Source organism: Mustela nivalis (genome assembly GCF_964662115.1).
Source record: "Mustela nivalis genome assembly, chromosome: 20".
In the NCBI taxonomy this organism is placed as follows: domain Eukaryota; kingdom Metazoa; phylum Chordata; class Mammalia; order Carnivora; family Mustelidae; genus Mustela; species Mustela nivalis.
The window spans coordinates 18,708,762-18,731,630 of NC_139039.1; the positions used below are offsets into that span (position 1 = coordinate 18,708,762).

The 22,869-nt window shown below is 39.4% G+C and overlaps 1 protein-coding gene across 1 annotated transcript in view; it reads left to right on the forward strand.

The window, feature by feature from the left end:
* MTUS1 (microtubule associated scaffold protein 1) overlaps positions 1–22,869 on the forward strand; it is a 162,302-nt gene that overhangs the window by 45,441 nt on the left and 93,992 nt on the right. Inside the window, 2 exon segments of the mRNA XM_082715602.1 lie at positions 4,114–6,347; positions 18,395–18,590. Coding sequence (XP_082571728.1) covers positions 4,260–6,347; positions 18,395–18,590 — 2,284 coding nt within the window. The 5' untranslated portion in view covers positions 4,114–4,259.

A 22,869-nucleotide genomic window follows, 5' to 3' on the forward strand; every position in this document is an offset into this window, starting at 1 on the left:
GGAGCCATTCTATCATATTCTCAAATCTTAGTAAGCAGAGAATTTGTCTCTCATCCAGAATTTTCTCTGAAAAAGATCTCTTTATTTTCCCAGATAGCATTCTTAAATAGGAAACTTGATCATTCTACTTTGTTCTGGTAGATAATGCTGTTGAAGGACAAGTTGAGAAGTTAACTGTTCAGGTGACAATAATTTATCCCAACCTTTCTGCCTTTATTTTCTTTTTAACTTTTGATTGACTTTAATAAAAGAGCATTGCCCAAATAGTAACTTTGAAGGTGTCACAAATGACATTGCAATTATAGAAATAAAAAGACATTACTTCATGGGTCAGGTGAACTTATCAAAGAATGAGTCCAGCATGTAGTAGAAACTGAGAAACTATTCTTTAAGTGGGAAAGGAATGAAATTGGCCATCAGACAAAATGACTGACTTTAAACTTTGTTGACAAAATTCCTGAGGGAATCCTGGTCAACCTTTTCCTGACCATACCTTTATCTTCATAAAGATATGTTGAAACTGTTGTTTTCTTTGGTGAATGTTGATCTTCCAACTATTTCTGGAGCTGATAATCTTGTTTTTTGTATCCAGTCTTTGTACCGCAAATTCTTTACTCTTAGCTACTGACGTAGAAAACACTTCTGTAAATTTATTTCCTATGAAAACTGTCCTGAAGTATTCCTTCTCAATGCATTTGGGGAGGGGAGAATTTTTTTGTTTGTTTGTTTGTTTGTTTTGGATAGCTTTTCTCACCTGATTTGGTTGGTTTTTGTGAATTAAAAATCATAAACCCAGGGCACCTGGGTGGCTCAGTGGGTTATGCCTCTGCCTTTGGCTCTGGTCATGATCTCAGGGTCCTGGGATAGAGCCCCACGTTGGGCTCTCTGCTCAGCAGGAAGCCTGCTTCCCCTTCTCTCTCTGCCTGCCTCTCTGCCTACTTGTGATCTCTTTCACTGTCAAATAAATAAAATCTTTAAAAAAATCATAAACCCAAGTATACTAAACAGTCATATGAAAGTTGGAATAGTTAATCAGTTCTTTACATTTTCATTACTCTTCATAATTACTGACTTATAAATCTAAAACATTTAAGCTTTGGAGTTTTACAACCATTAGAAATGTTTTCATACTATAATGACTTGGAAAAATACTTGGGGGAAAATGCTGAATAAAATAAAATACATGAACTTTAAAAGTAAAACTCGGGTCATATATTTATTATGCATAATAAATAAGTATTTATTATGAAAAATATATATATATGTTCCTCCCCCTCTCCTTTTACCTAACAATTTAGCAAACTGGATCAAGAGCCTAAAATATCATTTCTTTAGCTTGGCAATGCTTATATTTCTAGGAACTTTTTCCAAAGGAAATAATCACAGGTAGTTCAAGATTGCAAAAATGTTGAGTGTTATTTATGAAGGAGAAAACTATTAAAAAAAAAACCCACCTAAATGGAGAATGTCTGTATCCCATTAAATATTTATATTCTATTCATTTATTTTATTTATTTTAAGGATTTTATTCATTTATTTTAAAAATAACTTGAAATTCCTTAACATATGAACCATTTATTCCATTTTTATCAAAGTTTTTTTTTAATAATATTTTATGTACTTTGGAAGAAGGAGCTCAGGTAGTAAAACTCCTTAATTGAATCTAATGACTGTGTTTATGTAGGCAAATGACTTCTATGATTTCCATTAAAAGCTTCTGTTTACAGTGCTCATATTTTTTAATACCAGAATCTCTTAAATGAATATTGACTTTCATGAAAACAGACAAGGTATAACATGTTTACTGCTTTTTGAAATTATATTCCACACATATAAGTCTAAAAAAAAGAATAAATGTACTTCTTGATTTAAATATTCAGTTTGAACATATTTTACACCCCAGGATTTAAAAAAAAAAAATTAGTGTTCTCGTAAAACTTCTATTAAGGGGGTAGCCACACGACTATTACTTCAGTGATTTGTTGATTGACTTAAGAACTATGGTGGAAGGGGTGCTTGGGTGGTTCAGTTGGTTAAGCATCTGCCTTTGGCTCAGGTCCTGATCCCAAAGTCCTGGGATTAAGCCCAAGTCAGGCTCCCCACCCCCTCTCTGTCAAATAAAACCTTTAAAAAAAAAAAAAAACACCAAAAACTAGTGTAAGTAATTGATATTTCCCATCAGTATATAAATCATACGGCCTTTGTTTTAGAATTCAGTCTCCTTTTGAGTGTGTGTGTGTGTGTTTATAGCACACATGCATGCTGTCAAGCTGAACATTGCAACCTTTCTTTCTCCCCCCAGTGAAGGCTGGTTTCAGGATGCGTGGCCAGAAACACACAGAGCACTGTTCGTGAAGATACAGATACTCTCAGTTCTTCCCTGGTTTCTACTCCCCTGGTTGTATTTAGGTCACTGAAGTCTGATTACAGAGAAGGGATTACAAAATGGAAAAAAGATATTTCTTTAGTCACAAACTTAGAGGTTACAGGTTGCCATTTTACCCCCTCACGTATGTTTTATCTCTTTTTTTTTTTTTCTTTTTGGGTTGCAAAATGGTGGTTTATTAAAGCACAGGGACAGAACCGTGGGCAGAAAGAGCCGCTGCTTGTATGTTTTACTTCTTTAGGACAGAACAGTGACCTCTGATTGACTTTTAATACCAGGATTAGAAATCTAATCCAAGTGACCATATATTTCTATGACTTATTTGCCATCCTCTCTTGAGCACTGGCCCCTTTTTAAGCACTTCAATTTGACTGAAAGCATAATCAACTTCCAGTTATTTGCAAAAATCCTGAATTTGAAAGTTTTCATGGGTTGTTTTCAATGATTTTTTTTAAGTGTACAATTCAGTAGTTTTCAGTAGTCTACTTACAGTACTGTGCAACCATCACCACGATCTTTAAAACACCTTCATGACTTTTAAAAGAAACATCCTAATTAGCCATCACGGCTCTTTCCCTTCCCTCTTACCCTTTCTCAGCTCTAGAGAATCACTAATCTACTTTGTCTTTATAGATTTGCCTATTCTGGACATTTCATGTAAAATATAATACATAATAGATAGTCTTCCATGTCTGGCTTTTTTCACTTAGTGTAATATATTTTTTAAAGATTTTATTTATTTATTTGACAGACAGAGATACAAGTAGGCAAAGAGACAGGCAGAGAGAGAGGGGGAAGCAGGCTTCCCAAGGAGCAGAGAGCCCAATGTGGGGCTCTATCCCAGGACCCTGAGATCATGACCAGAGCCAAAGGCAGAGGCTTTAACCCACTGAGCTACCCAGGCAGCCCCTAGTGTAATATTTTTAAGTTCTAACATTTTATCCACCTTATAGATGTAACAGTATTCCATCTTTTTCTTTTGGGGATTGTTTATGCCATTGTATGGGTATATAACATTTTATTACTTACCAGCTAATTGACATTAACTTCTACTTGGTTATTATAACTACTGCTTCTATAAATCCCATACTTTTATACAAGTGTTTGTGGGGGCATATGTTTTCATTTCTCTGTAGTAGGTATTTAAGAGTAGAAATCGGTGTCATGCAGTTTAACATTTTTAGGGAGTCAACTTTCTCCCCCCCCCCCCAATTTTGAGATGTTTAAGAAAGGGAATGAAAACAAGGTGTTGGCATTTCTCTTTTCCCTAAGTCTTCATTGATCATCAGCTCATTTGTTGTGGTTTACAGGTTGGGACCCTTCTGAAAATGAAAAGCAGTTATTACTAATTATGTTGGAACAACAAGCATAAATTAGAATTGTCCTCAGCAAATTAGCACCAGTAGCTAACCAATAAGAAGGAAAGGCTATTGTTAGATTGAGTTTCCTTCCCTTGTCTGACAAATTAGAGTCAATGGGAATATGGAGGGGGTAGCTCAGAAGTGAAGTCAGTCACAGGGGCAGTTTTAGCACTGTCTCTGGCTTCTGCCCCATTCCCTCAAATAAAAAAGCATCTTTGAAAGGCGGTGATACTTGAGCTAAGGATATCTTTACTCCTATCCATGGGTGAATGTTCCAGTGTAAAAATAATGTGATTGAAATTAATCAAGCAGTGACTTACTAATTTTAATAATACTTACTTGAATTGATCATTTTATTTCTTCCAGGGAACAAGAAATCATTACAACTTCAAAGCATCTTAGAAACTTTCAACTGTGCTAAAACTTTGGATATGAACAGTTTTTCCTTTCCTCTCATTTGAAAGGATTTCGAGAAGAAATAAAATGGCAGAGGTTTAAAGTTAATATTCAGGATGAATGATGATAATTCAGATGAGAAGACAGAAGATGAACTTCAGTCCTTATTTATCAGAGATAAAAATGAAAACACATATGCATACAACCAAAAATCACATGTACAGAACTCGTCAACTAATAAGGTGAATTGGAATCCTGCCAAGCCAGATGACATGGTGGTTGATTATGAAACCAGCTCTGCTGTGGACATTGATGAAAGTCTTGCTTTAACCCCTCAGTGTGTGGAAGTACTTAATCAACCAAAGTCTTCAAGTCAGTTGACTGGTAAGGAGGTATTTGATATCCATGAAGATTCTACACTTCAGTCTTGTGCACACGTTGTAAATACAGAGGAGCCCAAATACCTGTCCAACAGTTGTCATTCCCTAGAATCATTTCAGGACCAGAATGCTGAGACATCTCTGCCTTTCGTGTGGAAACCCAGCAATGGTGATTTGTACTATGCAGACTCTCCTACTGCTTTGGAGCTAAACCAAACATTTGACATGACCGTGGATCATGTTAACTGCACCTTTATAGCACAGCATGCCATTGAAAAGAGCCTGTCTTTGCATACCTCTGGAAATCTGCGGTCAAGCGGCATGGGGAGTGGAAACCCATCTTTATCCTGTTCCATTCCTACATCTTCCCATTCTGCTAACATACACATGAGAGAAACAAATTATGGAGAGAGCTTTGAAAACCAACAAGCCACTGTAGCAGAGGCTCAAGACACAACTTACACAGCATTTTCTGATGTGATGCAAACTGATACTCTTGTTCCAGATACTGGCATTCAGTGTCCATATTCTTCAGGACAGGTCACCAGTGACTACACAGATGGGTCACAGCAAAGACTAGCTGCAGAAAAAGTGGTACAAGCTCAAACACCAGTTTCTGAGGGCATGGACGTTCCCAATGAGTTTGTATTACAAGAATTCTTTTGTTTATCTAAAGATGAACAAAATAGTGAGACACATTCACAGAGCTCATATGGGCAAAAGGAAATGAGCCAAAATTTAAGAGAAACAGTGTCCAATTGTCTTATAGATGATGAATGCCCATCACTGGTGCCAGCTTTTGATAAAAACGAAGCCCAAGTGCTGAACCCAGAGCACGAAGTCACTGTGGCTGAAGACACACAAAATGCCTCTAATGAAAAGGATTTAGAAACCCAAAATCGTACCATTGAATTGATACTGAGTAGCCCACCAGGACAAAAGATGGCTTCATCAGTTGAACTGAGTTGGGATGCAAATGATATGGTCATTAGCACAAATAACCCAGTTTGCATGTCAACGCCAGTCCTAGATTCTCCAAATGCAACCTTTTCTATTTCGCCTACTGAAGCAACCAAGAAATGTAGTAAAGTGGAGAAGAGTCACCGAGAGCTTAGAAATTTACCAAACTTGAAGGGGACACCCATGAACGCGTCTAAACCTAATTTAGGAAAATCGACAACTAAAATGAACACCCCTCTCGGCAGCAAAGTTAGAAAAACCGAAATTATAAGTTACCCAAGACCAAACTTCAAGAATGTCAAAGCAAAAGTTGTGTCTAGATCAGTGTTGCCATCCAAAGACCCCACTTTATCAAAGGTCACGCCCAGACCTCCCTTAACCAGTACCTCATCACCTGCCTCATCAGGGTCTTCCTCAAGACAGTCGACCGCTTTGAACAAAACACCAAGGTCTGACTTGAATGTAGATACAAAAGCAGAAATCCTAATTAACAAGACGCATAAGCAGCAATTTAATAAACTCATTACTAGCCAGGCTGTGCATGTTACAACTCATTCTAAAAATGCTTCACACAAGGTTCCAAGAACAACATCTGCCATGAAATCGAATCAGGAAGACCTTGACAAAGCAAGTTCTAATTCAGCATGTGAGACCGGGTCTGTGGCGACCCTCTTCCAGAAGATCAGAGACCTACTCCCTGTTAAAATGGAAAGCACAGAGTGTTTGGAAATAACCTATGCTTCCAGCATGGATAGGATTAGCCCTGAAAAGAAGGGTGAAAAAGAAAATGGGACACCTACGGAAAAACAAGAGCTAAAGAAGGAAAATTTGAATGAGACCTTTGAATATGGTTCTCTTTTCTTGGTAAGTGAGATTTTTGCTCACTTCGGGGAATGGTGGATGGAGCTGAGAGATGTATTAGCAATTGATTAACACATTAGTCAATAATATTGCAGACCTAGCTGTGCAAATTTGCTTTCAGGTATTAATCTACTATTCAGTATTTCTTTGTCTTGTAAGTTGCACACTTTAGAGTGTTAATTGCTTACAATATAGGAAAACTGCCTATGGGGAAAAAATCAAATACAGAATTTTGTATTGCATACCAACGTTCCTTTTAATAAGGTGAAAGAACTAGTTACTTTAATATTGTGGTGTAATTAGTTATTTGAAGTTAAATATCTGCTTATAATTTACACTTAGGGAAAAAAACAGGGAGAGAAAGGTTTGTTTAGGAACTTTACAATGTGTTGGGCCACATTTAAGAAGTGGCAGGGCTGGGGAGAGCTGGTAAACAGGATCGACATAAAAATAACTCCTGGTCTCTTCTGGAGAAAGCTGCTCTGGGATGTGGAGCCTGTCCTGTCAACAGGGCGGTTGGAGATTCTGCCTCTGATCAGCTAATGTGAATTTGGTCAAATACTCTTTGATATTCAGAGGGGAAAGGGTTGATCTAGAAGAAGTCTGAGGTCTCGTGCAGCCCTAACCTATTGATTCCTGAAACATTAAAATAAACAAACCTCTTTTATTCATGTACAGCGTAAAAGCAGTCTGTTGTCTGTAGCACCTGTTGCATATTTGATGTGTGTGTTTAGGGGGAAGGAGGAGACTAGATATAGTTCCGTTGAGGCAAAAGATTCACATGCAGTTTAAAGATAATTAAAAAAAAAAAAAATATATATATATATATATATATATTTGTCAACAGCATGAAGAAACTAGTTTTCTGAGTTTTAAAATGTGGGTCAGACCATTCTTGGGCTTTGTTCTTGTCTTTAGCACTGATTTTGCAGTAGAAACTTAACATGTCCTTTTGGCCCCACATAGCGTTTCCTTGGGCTTCTGTCCTCTGTGCCAGCAGTGAAGTTGGGTGCCAGCTGGGAAGGCAGATGTGACACCTCTGTGTTCTCTGTGGAGGGCTCGTGTCTGAGAGGAAAAAAGCAGGCAAAGTGGTGTGAAGGGTTGAAGGGCTATTTTAGAAGTGTTTTTTAGGGTGTGTTAGGCAATTGTTAGGTCCTTTTAGGAGATAAGCTAGGAAACACTGGATAAACCCGAGCTACATCAGTTTAGAGATGTTTTGGCTTCTCTGACTTTTGGAGGGGAACAGTGATACCCCACTATGGTGTCTGAACTAATGCCCTTGTCAATTTCAAAACTCTGATTTTAAGTTCAAGTCAAATATAGGGAACTTGTATAATATCATTTATAATTTGATGTTTTGCCAAATTAAATTATAACCTCTGGTATTTCTAATCAACATTTTTAATTTGGTGTTTATAGATGTACGTAAAAACAATAGATTTATTCCTCCTTGATTTATGGGAGGCTTTCATCGTTTATCGACATCTAACTGTCAGAAAAACAAGCATAATGTTTCTCTAAAAAGCATTTGCCATAAATATAAACTGGCTGTATAATTTTAAAATTAAAAGTCTTTGCGTGTGTTGAGTAAATCTTAGGCTTTCGTACTATACTTGGAGGACCTATAGCTGTTTTTCAGGCTCCTGTTGAAGCCAGGTAATAGAATCATTGGGTTGAAATGGAACCCAAGATGTCCTGAGAAGAAGCACTTTTCATTTCTGGAATCTTGCTTAGGAATCCTGTGTTTTCAGCATAGACACTAATCAAATGGTATTAAAAAACAAACAAACAAACAAGCAAAAACCCAAAACTCATTCTTTACCCATGTCTTAAATGCAACAGCATGGGTTCACCTCGTACCCATTTTCACATACCTTGGGGGAAGAGACAGGGCAAACTATCACAGGCCACAGGCTCTGTGCTTATTGTAGAGAGACAGATGCATGAACATTCGTGTCTTGCTGACTCAGATTCCCATTTCTTGGTCACTTAAGCAGTCTCTAAAGGTTCCAGATCTGCTCTGGATCTATGATGAGACAGTCTTGGAGGGACGTTCATTTTCACTGTGCCCTGTTGGTCTGGAGCTAAGATAGGCCTTGAGTTTACAGAATTCTGTTTTTTTTTAAAGATTTATTTATTTATTTTTAGAGTGAGAACATGTGCACACATGAGTGGGGGAAGAGACATAGGGAGAGGAAGAGAGAGAATCTCAAGGAGATTCCCCGCGGAGCACACAGCCCAACGCGGGGCTCCATCTCCATTCATGACAGGAGCCAAAATTAAGAATCGGACACTTAACTGACTGAGCTACCCAGGTGGCCTTGAGTTTACTGAATTCTTAAGGTGCCCACTATCTCACCATTTTTCAGTTAGGATTTATCTGAAATTTCTGAAAGGTTCTTACTTGGAGGCAGGAATTTGATTTTAATTTGATACAAGTTGAGCGTAGCTCCCTATTACAGAGGTTCTGTATTGGGGGGACCGTGTGTTAGCCAGAGGGGCGGTGGTCACAGGGAAGGAATGGATATTTTCTTGATGTGTGCTCTGGACCAATCTGCTCAGGTTTTGTGTATATGCATTTCAGTAGGGTTTTCCCTGTAATATCGCAGTGTATACATTTTCATTCACTGTTTCCAGGAACAACAGGTCAGTTGTTAGCCACACTTAAAGGCTTCAGAGGGGCGACTTGGAACACACACCTGGTAAGCAGGAAAACAGAGATTCAAACCAAGGGCCCCTGACTGGAATCCTGGCCCTTTCTGCTTCATACACCACAGGCTTTCAACATGTTTGCAGAATGTTGTCTTGAAAGGCAGAGAAAATCTGATTGGACCAGCTTACAGAAGTAAATCTTCAACAAAAATGTGTTTTACTTTTTAAAAGGTTTTCTCTGAGGGATTGCCTTCGCCAGCTTTGCGGTAGAGGTAGGAGATTTAGTAGTTTCTATGTAATCACATGCTCTTCCTGGCCAGTTTGGTGCAGTTCTCTTAGGATATTGCCTTATTTTTTTATGTAACCCTATAAATACTTTAAGTTTTTTATTTTAATTCCACTATAGTTAATACACATGTTATACTAGTTTCAGGTGTATAGGATAGTGATTGAACAATTCTGTACATCACTCAGTATTAATGATAGGTGCCCTCTTAACCCCCTCCACCTAGTTCATCCATCCTACCCACCCACCTCCCCTCTGGTCACCATCAGTTTGTTCTCTCTAGTTAAGAGTCACTTTTTGGATCAGTCTCTCTCTCTCTCTCTTTTTTCCCCTTTGTTTTGTTTCTTAACTTCCCCATATGAGTGAAATCATATGGTATTTGCCTTACCCTGACTGACTTCTTTTCCCTTAGCATTATACCCTCTAGCTCTATGTCATTGCAAATGGCAAAGATCTCATTCTTCTTACGGCTGAATCACATTACCTGGTATATATATGCCACTTGTTCTTGACCCTTTCATCCGTTGATGGACACTTTGGCTGCTTCCTTAATTTAGCTATTGCAGATAGTGCAGTAAACATAGGGATGCATCTGTCTCTTTAAGTTAGTGTTTTTGTATTTGGGGTAAATATCCAATAGTGTGGTTACTGGAACATAGGATGGTTCCATTTTTAACTTTTTTGAGGAACCTCCATGCTGTTTCCAGAGTGGCTGTACCAGTTTGCATTCCCAGCAACAGTGCATGAGCATTCCTTTTTCCCCACATCCTGGTCAGCACTTGTTATTTCTTGTGTTTTCATTTTAGCCATTGTGACAGGTGTGAGGTGATAGCTCATCGTGGTTTTGATTTGCATTTCCCTCATGATGAGTGCAATTGAGCATCTTTGCAGGGGTGTGTTGGCTATCTGGATTTTTTTTGGACAGTGTTCATGTCTTCGGCCCATTTTTTAGTTCGATTTTTTTTTTTTTTTTTGAGTGTTGAGTTGTATCAGTTCTTGGTATATTTTGGATTCTAACCCTTTATCAGATATGTCATTTGCACATATCTTATCCCAGTCTGTAGGTTGCCTTTTAGTTGTGTTGATTGTTTCCTTTGCTGTGCAGAAGGTTTGTATTTTGATGTAGACCCAGTGGTTTATTTTTGCTTTTATTTCCCTTGCCTTAGGAGATCTATCTGGAAAATATTCTACTGCTTTTGTCAGAATTTTCTGCCTGTGCCTTCTGCTTGGCTTTTTATGGTTTCATGTCTCACATCTAGATCTTTAATCCATTTTAAGTTCATTTTGTGTATGGTGAAACAGTCTTTCCTCTTTTGTTAAAGATTAATGACTACGGATTTGTGGGCTTATTTCTGGGCTCATTATTTTATTGCCCTCTGTGTGTATTTTTTGGCCAGTACCATATTGTTTTTATCACTACAACTTCGTAATGTAACTTGAAATCTGGAACTATGATACCTCCAGTTTTGTTTTTGCTTCAAGATTGCTTTGGGTATTCTGTGTCTTTTATGGTTCCACACAAATTTTAAAATTATTTGTTCTAGAACAAGAAAAGCACGAGCAGGAGGTGGGCAGAGGGAAAGGGGGAGAGAGAATCTCAAGCAGACTCTGTGCTGAATGAGGAGCCCAATGTGTGCCTTGATCCCTTGACCTTGAGATTATGACCTGAGCCAAAACCAAGAGTCCAACACGTAACTGACTGCATGCCACCCAGGCGCCTTGCTATGGGTATTTTTTCATTGCTTTGGATGGTGTACACATTTTAACAATATTTGTACGTCCAATCCATGAGCATGGAATGTCTTTCCCTTTCTTTGTGTCATCTTCAATTTTTTCATCAGTGTTTTATATTTTCCAGCGTACAGGTCTTTCCCCTTTTTGGTTAAGTTTATTCCTACATATTTTACTATTTTTGGTGCAATTGTAAAGGTGATCTCTTAATTTCTATTTCTGCTACTTCATTATTATTGTATAGAAATGAAACAGATTTCTGTACATTGATTTTTGTATCCTGCATCTTTATTAAATTCATTTATCAGTTCTAGTAGTTTTTTGGTGGAGTCTTTAGAGTTTTCTGTATATAGTATCATGTCATCTGCAAATAATGAAAGTTTTACTTCTTCCTTACAATTTGGATATCTTTTATTTCTTGTCCGATTGTTGTGGCTAGGATTTCCAGTACTGTGTCAGATAAAGGTGGTGAGAGTGGACATCCTTGCCTTGTTCCTGACCTTAGGGGGAAAAGCTCTCAGTTTTTTCTCATTGAATATGATGTTTGCTGTGGGTTTTTCATATATGGTCTTTATTATGTTGAGGTATATTCCCTCTCCACTTTGTTGAGGGTGTTTTATCATGAATGTTGGACTTTGTCAGAAGCTTTTCCTGCATCTGTAGAAATAATGATACAGTTTTTAATCCTTTCTCTTTTGTTTCCCTTTCTCTTTTTGATATAATGTATCATGTTGATGAATATTGAACCACCCTTGCATCCTAGCAATATATCCCACTTGATTGTGGTGAGTGATTTTTTTTTTTAAAGATTTTATTTATTTATTTGTCAGAGAGAGTGAGCACAGGCAGACAGAGTGGCAGGCAGAGGCAGAGGGAGAAGCAGGCTCCCCGCTGAGCAAGGAGCCCGATGTGGGACTCGATCCCAGGACGCTGGGATCATGACCTGAGCAGAAGGCAGCTGCGTAACCAGCTGTGTAACCAGTTGCATAACCAGCCACCCAGGTGTCCCATGTGGTGAATGATTTTTTAATACATTATTGGATTTGGTTTGCTAGTATTTTATTGAGGATTTTTGCTTTTATATTCATCAGAGTTACTGGTCTGTAGTTCTCTTTTCTTTGTGGTGTTTTTTTTTCTTTTTGATATCAGGGTAATGTTGGCCTCATAGGATGGATTTGAAAGTTTTCCTTCCTCTTCTATTTTTGGAATAGTTTGAGAAGAATAGGCATTAACTCTTCTTTAAATATTTGGTAGAGCATTCACTCTGTGAAGGCATTTGGTCCTGGACTTTGTTGGAAGTTTTTTTTGTTTTGTTTTGTTTTTTTAAGATTTTATTTATTTATTTGACAGAGACCACAAGTAGGCAGAGAGGCAGAGAGAAAGGGGGAAGCAGGCTCCCTGCTGAGCAGAGAGCCCGATATGGGACTCTATCCCAGGACCCTGAGATCATGACCTGAGCCGAAGGCAGCGACTTAACCCACTGAGCCACCCAGGCACCCCTGTTGGAAGTTTTTTAATAGTGACTCAATTTTTTTGCTAGTCATTGGTTTGTTCAAATTTTCTAGTTCCTGCTTCAGTTTTGATAGGTTATATGTTTCTAAAAATGTATCCATTTCTTCTAGGTTGTTCAATTTATTGGCATATAGTTTTTCATAATAGTCTCATACAGTTTGTATTTCTGTGGCGTTGGCTGTTATTTCTCCTCTTTCATTAGTGATTTTGTTTGTTTGACTCCACTCTTTTGAGGACTCTGTCTAAAGGTTAACAATTTGGCTATCTTTTTAAAGGAATAGCTCTTAGTTCTTTGATCTGTTCTATTGGACTTTTTTAGTTTCCATATCATTTATTTATGCCCCAATCTTTATTTCCTTCCTTCTGCTGGTTTTAGGTTTTGTTTGTTGTTCTTTTTCCAGCTTCTTCAGGTGTAAGGTTAGGTTGCTAGTTTGTTTGAGATTTTTCTTGTTTTTGAGATAGGCCTGTGTTACTGTAAACTTACCTACGGAACAGTTTTTGCTGCGTCTCAAAGACTGCAGACCATTGTGCTTTCATTTTCACTTGTTTCCAGGTAATTTATTTCTTCTTTGATTTCTTGGTTGACCCATTCATTGTTGAGTAGCTCTTTTTCCAGATTTTTTTCTTCTGGCTGATTTCTTATGTGGTCACACAAGATGGATGGTATGACTTTAATCTTTTTGAATTTGTTGAGACTTGTTTTGTGGTCTAATATGTGACATATTCTGGAGAATGTTCCGTATGCACTTGAAAAGAATGTGTATTCTCCTGTTTTAGGATGGAATGTTCTGGATATATGTTTTATCCATCTGTTCCATTGCGTTATTCAAAGCCATTGTTTCCTTATGGATTTTCTGTTTGGATGATTGGTCCTTCGATGCAAGTGGGGTGTTAAAGTCTCCTATTATTGTATTGGTATCAATTAGTTCCTTTGTTTGTTATTTAGTGTTTAATGTATTTTGGTGCTCCCTTGTTGGGTGCATAAATATTTACAATTGTTATTTCTTATTGTTGGATTGTCCCCTTTATTATTATATGCTGTCCTTCTTTGTCTGTTTTACAGTTTTTGTTTTAAGGTCTATTTTTTTCCAGTGAAAGGCTTTTCTTTTGACTTCCATTTACATTATATTTCTCCATCCCTTCACTTTCAATCTGCATGTGTCTATAGGTCTGAAATGAGTCTCTTGTAGGTGGCATACAGATAGGTCTTGATTTTTACCCACTCTGTCATTCTACAGCTTTTGACTGGAGAGTTTGGTCCAATTACATTCAAAGTAATTATTGACAGTTATGTATTTATTGCCATTTTGTTACTTGTTTTGTGATTGTTCTAGATTTCTCTCTGATCTTTCGCTCCCTCTCTTTCACGGTTTGCTGGTTTTCTTTAGTGATAAACTTGGATTCTTTGTATATCTCTTACTGGTTAGTTTGGATTTGTGGTTAACATTAGGTTCATGTAACATCTGGATTTTGAACAGTCTATATGAACCCACTCTTAAGTTTGAACCCACTCTTTACTCTTCCCACCATGTGTTAGGTATATGATGTCATATTTCATATCCTTTTATTTTGTGAATCTCTACTGTTTTTTCAAGAAATATTTATTACCTATTTTATGTTTCCTACTTTTCATACTCTCACTTTATGATCTTTCTTTTCCACTCAGAGTCTGCTTTAGTAGTTCTTGTAGTATTGGTTTAGTGATCATGAGCTCCTTTACTTTTTGTCTAGGAAGCTCTGTCTCTCCTTCTATTCTGAATGATAGCCTAGCCTTCTATCTGAATGATAGAATATTCTTGGCTACAGATTTTTCCCATTCAGAACTTTGCAGGCCAGAAGGGAGTGGCATGATCTATTCAAAGTTTTTGCTAAAAAAAATCTGCTGATAACCTTATAGGGTTTCCTTGGTATGTAATTAACTTTTGCTGTTGTTGCTTTTAACATTCTTTATCACTGGGGTGCCTGGGTGGCTCAGTCGGTTAAGCATCTACCTTTGGCTGGGGTTATGATCTCCAGGTGTGGGGATCAAGCTCCACATTGAGCTCCTTGCTCAGCAGGGAGTCTGTTTCTTCCTCTCTCCTGCTCCCCACCCCCCTCCTTTGCTTGGTGTTTGATCTCTATCTCTCTCTTGCTTGCTTGCTTGCTCTCTCTCAAATACATAAATAAATCTTAAAAAAAAAAACAAACCCCAAACTTCTTTATCACTACTTTTTGCCACTTGAATTATTGTGTGTCTTGGTCTGGACCTTTTTGTTAGGATCTCTGTGCCTCCTAGATCCGGATATCTTTTTCCTCCCCAAGATTAGGGAAGTTTTCACCTATTATTTCTTCAAATTTTCTCCCTTCTTATTTCTTTCTGGGATCCCTATATTGTGAATGTTTTTACAACCCGAGTTTCTTAAGTCTGTTCCACTTTGCATAATTATCTTTTCTCTCACTTGTTCAGCTTGATTACTTTCCATAACTCTGTCTTCCAGGTAATTAATTCGTTCCTCTGCTTCCTCTAACCTATTTATTCCACAAGTGTTTTTTAATTGCAGTTATTGTATTCTTAATCTCTGATAGGTTCTTTTTTGTTTTGTACCAAGGGTCTCACTGATGTCCTCCACTCTTATCTCAAGTCCAGTGATTATCTTCATGATCATTACTTTAAATTCTCTATCAGGCTTATTACTTATCTCTGTTTTGTTTAGGTCTCCTGCTATGATTTTGCTCTGTTCTGTTCATTTGGGACATACTCCTCTGTTTCTTCATTTTGCCTAACTCTTTGTGTCTGTTTCTGTGTGTTGGGAAAGTCAGCTGCATCTGTTGTTCTTGAAAGCAGTGGCTAGAGCCCGCATTTTAAATAACAAGGTCATGTTGGCCCGCTTCACAGGAACCTCCCCGCTGCCTCCAGGACCAGGCCTGTCTGGGTTGCTTCAGTGCATGCAGGTGGGGGCAGGGTGCTGCAAGTTGTTCCTTTGGGTCCTCTTCCACTGGGATGGTATAGCCTCTGTGGAGACTGGAGGCCAGGCAGGGTAGCTCTGTGAAGTATGGAAAGTGAGGTCTTGGTGCTACAAGCCGTAGGTGCCATTCCTTCTCCACAGGGGACACTGGGCCACTGTGGAGAGTGGGGCTGGACATGGCTGCTCCATGTAGTACATCTGAGTGGGGGTACAGTTTTACAAGGTTCATGGATCTTCTGAGGGAGTTCAGAGATGCAGTCTTGGTAAGTCTTGGGTGGGCTTCTGAAGGAGGGAAACCACAGCACTAGGACTGAGGTAGGCCCACCTGGAGGGGACACAGAGTGGTGTAAGCAAGTTTGGTAGTGAGTACTAGTGCTGGATATTTCCTGAAGTTGGCTTTGTGATTGTGCTGGGGGTGGGAGAGGGAAATGGTACCTGCCAACTCTTGTTTGTGGAGAAGTCTCTCAGGGAACTCTGAGATTAGTAACTAACTTTCCCTCTTATATACCCAGGCATTTTTCTAAATGCTGCTTCTAAGCTGTATCTCCTCAGCCTGTTTGTTCTGCTAACTCTTTTAAGGTTGAGGACACAGCTTCCTAGAGCCCTCCAGTCTCTCCTTGAGCAGCCTGCTGATTTTTAATATTCCAGGCTTTAAGTCCTGCTGGTTGTAAGAACTCACAAAATCAGCCCCTCTGATTTTCAAAGCCAAATGCTGTGGAGATTAGTCTTCCCCATGCAGGCTCCTTGGTGTGATAGTCTGTTTCTTACTGTTCTCCTGTGCTCATAGCTCCTGCCTGTGTTATCCAGAATCTCTGGGTTTAGCTTTCCACCATGTCTCCACCTTATCTACCCCCCTCCTCCGCCCCCACCTTTAATGTCACCTCTTACTCACATTTACTTGTGGAGTTTGTTGTGCTAGTTTTCCGGCACTTTTCTGGGTTATTTGCACTGATGGGAGGGTTATTTAGTTGATGTGGGATGACATAAATTTAGGGTCCCCCTCTTCTACTATCTTCCCTGAAAGCCTTGCCCTATTGAATTTTTAATTCACCTGGTATATGAATGCTCAGTAGCATGAGGCTTTACATTATCTGTGTTGGAAATTATCTACTTAGAACTTATTAAAGACAGAAGGGTACCCTTGGGGAATACACAGCATGGATGTTAGGAGTATGAATTTAGAGTTACATATGCTTTCAGATTAGCTCCATCATTTGTTGGAAGAGTGACATTGGGCAAATAACCTCCTAGTCTCTGTGAGACTCAGTTTTTCTTTATGTAAAGGGAGAGTACAAAACTAGCTTACAGTGTTAATTTTTCATTGAATAAAGCTCGGGGTCTTGTTTTCTGTGTGGAGAATGGGACTATTTATTGGCCATTCACTGTGTACTGTATATGATGGTGATTGTTGGGATACTAGAAAGAAAAGATACCACGTCTGGTTAAAACTCATACCTGGTGTGGTGGGTAATAAAGCAAAAAATGCATGTTAAATATTAAGTTGGGAGTATGTGTAAGCTACTGTACTACAGAAGGTGGATTGGTGTGGTGACAGTGGGGAGAGTTGTTGAAGCTTCTAGGGGAACTATCACGTTAGCCACTAGTTGGAACTCCAAGGGCAAGTATGAATGGGAAGGGTATTCTGGGTAGAGGAAATAACCTACATAACGATGAAGAAACGTGAGCATATCTTCTCCTTTAGGGGACTCCAGGGTAGTGAGTATGGTGGGAGACAGTTGTGTAGAACTATGAACATTAAGGAACAAGCTGAAGGAGATTGCAGGGGTTGCTAGATCCGAAGGGGCTGGGTGTGCCTTGTTAGAAGTCGCCCTTATCTGGAAGTCAGAGGGAAGTTGCCTAACCCAGTTTCTCCTTTGAGGAGGTTACATTAACAGTGGAGTAGAACATGAATTGGAGTGGAAGCTGGTGAGCTCAGAAATCCCGAGGATGTGGTTTCAGTAATCCAGGGAAGAAATGATGCAGGCTTGTGCTAAGGTGGATGCAAAAGGGCAAGAAGACTGTCAGGAGTTTAGGAATTAAAAATAAAAAAAAAAAAAGGAAGCACCTAGGAAAGAAATAGCTTTCATTGTTTATGTTGGCTGCCTGGGTATGTTGTGGTACATATGGGAAGAGATAAGTTTTGAGATGGATGGGTAAAACTAGTTTAAAGTTAGAAACTACTACATATGCTTCTGTGAAATGGGGTATGCTAAAAGTAGCAACTTCTAGTCTATGACGATTAAATGAGTGGAAACATGTATTTTGAACGTTAGATATTATTCCATAAGGGCTATACGTTGATCTGTAAAGACAACAGTAATATGATCATTCTTGGCATTGCTAAGTAGAGGTGCCCGAAGGAATGCTAGGTGGACAGGTAAAGAAAGAAGCTAAATACATGGGAGATGCAGGATTGTGCTGGCCAGGACCCATCAACTGCAGAGAGAACAGGATGTAGGTGGCGGTTGAAACAGTGGACAAGATCACCTAGGGAGAGCGTATCACAAGCAAAGACCAGGGTCAAGTTTAGGACCCTTGGGACAAGTAGCATTGAGGCAGGATCCAGAGGAGGAATAACCAGACAGAAGGAAAACCAGGAGCATTCTGTGTTGGAGAAATCAAAGAAAGATGGCGTCCTCAGCCTCCGATGCTGTAGGAAGGGGCTGCAGAGAACAGCTTGAAAGCTGTGGCTTGACTTCAGCTTGTGTCGCTGGTCATCTTGGAATAGTTCCATTGATGGCCACTAAAGTCAGATCATGATGGACTGAAGAATGAACTATGAAGAGGTTTAATTCCTTCATATTAAAAGTGAAAATTAAATATCTGGCGTATCTGCTTAGAATTGTTATGTGGTTGTAGCACCACAAGGAGAATGGTCTGAGGAAGGTATGATCTGGTTTAAAATCTTAACTATTTTTTCACAGGGTTCTCCTTCAAAATCTGCAGCTGCATCAGGTGGGGGTATATCTAAGCCTGACTCCTCCAATCTGAGGAAAATGCCTGGTCCAAAAGCCAAAGTAGGGCCCTCTGTTTCCTGTTTGAGGCGGAATAGTGACAGTAGAAACCTCAATTCTGATCGGGCCTTATCTCCGCAGAGGATCCGGCGCGTGTCCAGTTCTGGTAAGAATGAAAGAAAGGAGTTGTGCCTGATAGCATTTTGTGAGTTATTTGAATATAAAATTAGGCATGTCAGAAAGCAGAAAGACAGGTTTTGGTTATAAAACTAACACATTTTGTCACTACAACATTTACGTTTTTGTGTATCAGCGTGTTATGTAGGGAAGGTAGAAAAAGAAGTCTTAGACATAGCTCTGATCCCTGAGCAATGGAAAGGCTAGTTAGAGAAAGATACAGGTACGTAAACCAACTTCTAAGTTATTAAGAAAAATTATAAACAATTGGGTGCCTGCTATATACAAATAATTTCACAATTAGAAGTTGTTTTTATAAATGTTTAAGTGCTTAATTATACATAAATGTTATATACTAGAATCATTGTGGGCCCTCACTGTGTGAAAAGAGATTAATTTTTCCTTAATCCTTTATTGAAAGATGTATGATAAAATTTCAGGGATATAAGAGTGACTGAGAAGTTTAACTGTGCCAAGACAAACTTTTATTTACATAGGTTTTATTTTAGAAGTAATAATTTCAAAGTTCTTTTAGGTTTATGAAATTTGAGTGCTTTAAGAGTAGCTATTAGGTGTCTTACTAAAAATTTGGCAGATAGATGGACTTTTCTGGGTTACAGATCAGAACAGGAAGTGGAAAAGTCCCCGTGTTTTGTACAGACTAAGGCAAAAGCACTGCTACCCATTCCAGTTGGCTGAGAACACTGTGCAGGGAACACCCTTTATTTTAACAGGTACAACCTTGTGCAAATTAAAGGCATGCCCAATGGATTTAGAAGTAAGTTCCCTTATAAAAATAGTAACTACTGGTGAATGATCTGGGGGAAAAAATTAAAAAGAAAAAAAGGTACCTCTGGAATGATGTGTCAGCACACGTGAGAACTAACAAAACCAAGCAGGTCCCAGAGGATCTCATTACCTCTCTACACCTTGATAGTTTCAGGTTCTATTTGCTAAATCTCTTTTGAGGCCTGATGTGTGAGAAACCTGTAACAAGTAGAAGTGCTTTTTTTTTTTTTTTTTTCTTTTAGATTTTATTTATTCATTTGTCACAGACTGAGATCACAAGTAGGGAGAGGTGACCAGAGAGAGAGGGGGAAGCAGGCTCCCAGCTGAGCAGAGAGCTGGATGTGGGGCTCGATCCCAGGACCCTGAGATCATGACCTGAGCTGTAGGCAGAGACTTTAACCCACTAAGCCACCCAGGTGCCCCACAAGTAGAAGTGTTTTGAGGGTGATTTATTTAGATTCAGGGCTGGCAGTAAGATCCTGGGGTTGGGAGGAGCAAAGCCAGGATGTGGTATGGGTGGAGGAAGAGAGATCGGCGGTGCATTCCATTCCCATCCCTGGAGGAGCTGAGTGGGAAGAAAGAATTCACTTTAAGTTCTCTTCCTTGGGAAGAAAACCAGAACAGGAACAATGATCCTGATTTTAGATATTGCCACCGTTAGGGGGAGTTAAGGCACATTGAGATCAAAGCTTTGGTTCTCAGTGTTGATGACCAGATCCGTGTAGTGGTTGATGATGGGAAGGGTCATAGACAGATGATGGGGAGCCCCTCCCTGTTTGGATGTTAGGAGCACCTGTGGCTTGGTGGCGCTAGAAAGCCATGACCAAGGGCACCGTGGCCTTTAGGTTAGGAGCTCTGTGTTCTAGTAATGTTCTGACACCAGTGAGCTACACAAGCTCACCCACCTTGGGCTTCAGCCTTGCGTTGTGAAGTGGGAGGGTTTGAGAATGTAGGGACCTATCAACGTTTACACTCCTCTAGGGGCAGTTTGGGTGCTTGCCTAACTTTCTGAGCAGTGGCTACTACTAGTAAGCTTCTCTGGACCATAGGATGCTCAAAACCCAGAAAACCGGAAGTGCTCATCCTCTCAGGAGATGAGGCCGGTGCCCGGGATATGCAGTAGTCCCGGCTCTCTGGGGTTCTGCGACATCAACGATTTCAGTTAGCCTCACTCAGCTGTGGTACAGAGGCTGGTGATCCTCCTACTGATGTTTTGTTACAAAGTCAGTAGTAGCCTAATGCTAAATCCTACTGCCTAGGTCATTCACCTAACCCAGCTCCTGGTGCAGGCACTGGATGCCCTCACCATCACAGGAGGAAGGGTGAGGATATTTTGAGACAGACCATGTTCATATAACTTTTATTATAGTATATCGCTATAATTATTTTATTATTAGTTGTTGTTCTCTTTCTATAACCCATCTATAAATTATACTTGATCATAGGTATGTATGTGTAGGAAAAAGCAGTACACGTAGGGTTTGGGACCATCTGTAGTTTCAGGCCTCGACTGGAGGTCTTGAGATGCCCCTATGGCTGGGAGGAAGTGGGGTGGGGGCGCTGAACTGTATTTTCAACAATGAGAATCTTTTATGTAGATGATCAGTTCCCTGAACACTGAAGATTTAAGCAATTTTAAAGTCCCTTTTCTGTATACTCTATAATATCCTGCCTTAAGAGAAAAGTAGGTCTCTTTAGTCTGAATGAAAAGACAAGGACATTTTTTGAGCATTTATTAACTTGTATAAAGAAACTTGATAACTCAGTTATGTATTTAGACTTTTGAATCTGTGTTACTAAGTTTTCTTTTACCTGGTGATTTTCTATATAGAAATGGAAAAAAAAATTAATGTAACCAGAAAGTTCATGGATTCACATTTGAGTTTTTATTTGAACTGTTGGAAGACTAACTTGATTATGCTGTATTAAAAAAAAAAAAGTAATAACAGCAACTAGCTTGTTTGGATGCTCACATTAAATTGGGAGGTGTTTGTTGTAGGGGACAGGAAATTTAATCACCACAGAGTTAAAAACAGAACAGATCAAGGAGCAAAAATAGTGTGCCTTTAGATCACTGAGCGTGTGTTGCCATTTACCGTACAATGTGGTGTTTGTGTATTAGAATATTGAAACCAAATGGACATCCTCTGTACTCTGTATACAAAGTTACTCTCCTGAAAAGTAAACGGCAGGAATGTTCCAGCTGGGGTTTTCAATAAATACTTTCAGAGAACTAAGTAGAAAACCAGATCTGGATGTGAAATAATAGACGTTTTCTTGAAGGTTTAACCTGAGAATGAGAGAGAACTGTGATTAAAATCAATGGAGCTCTTGCATTTTCCCTGTCAAACTCTGGAAATGATAACAGGCAGCGTGATGACCATAGCTAAATTTGTATGAAATCAGATGATGATTGGTGACAACAAGCCAGATGCAACGTATCTTTGTTAAGAGTATGTGTGTGTTTTAACCACTCCAATTAAATAAGATGAGATTGTGGGGGGAAATAGGATAATAATAATTATAATGCCAATGATAGCAGCGTATACTTACAAAATGCTTACCAAGTTTTAAGCTCTGTTTTAGGATTAAATGTCTTAATTATATCATTGAGTGCATTTAACCTTCAGAGTAGTTTTGTGAGGCTTGTCCTCATTGGACAGATTGAGGAAAACACCACACAGAAATTAAATAATTTGTCAGGGTTACACAGCTAATAAGTGGCAGAGGTAAGAATGAAACCAGGCAGGAGGGCTCTGGAGCCCGTTCTCTTGGTCTTCACATGATCAGGCTGAAGAACTACTCTTGGGGCACGTGGGTGGCTCAGTTGGTAAGCATCTGTCTTCGGCTCAGGTCATGATCTCAGGGTCCTGGGATCGAGCCCTGTATGGGTCTCCCTGGTCAGCGTGGAGTCTGCTTCTCCCTCCCTGCTCTTCCCCACCCCCGCCTGTGCTCGCTCTCTCTCTCAAATAAATCTTTAAAAAAACTACTCTTAGTATGGCTCTAAGTTTTGAAAAATTAAAATTCTCACATTTAACTGAATGGCTTAGAAATTGGCATTTCTCTTCTCAGGCCCTTGGCCCGGGATTTAAAAGATGTTTAAATTTAAAAGCTGTTACACGGTTATTGCAAATGGCTGCTGAGTGAATCACTGCATCGTTAAATCCTTCATGATTCATTCAGGCGTCTCGACCTATCTGCCACCTTCTTCTGCGGGCGATACCAGTTCTTATCAGGCTTTAGATGATAAATGTGTGTTTTCCTTCATATAGCGCTGTAATTGCCTTTCCAGTGACCAGCCCGAGCAAGGTAGGATTATGGAAGTGGGACAGAACATGCGCCTGCACTCCTGGCCTGTGGGTCTTGTAACCTACCTGGGGAGGGCAGGAGCGCGTTTATGACTCAACCACAGAGCCGCACAGAAAGGGTGTATAAAGGGTGTGGAAGCAGCCCCTAAGTGCCTTAGGACTCCGGGGAAA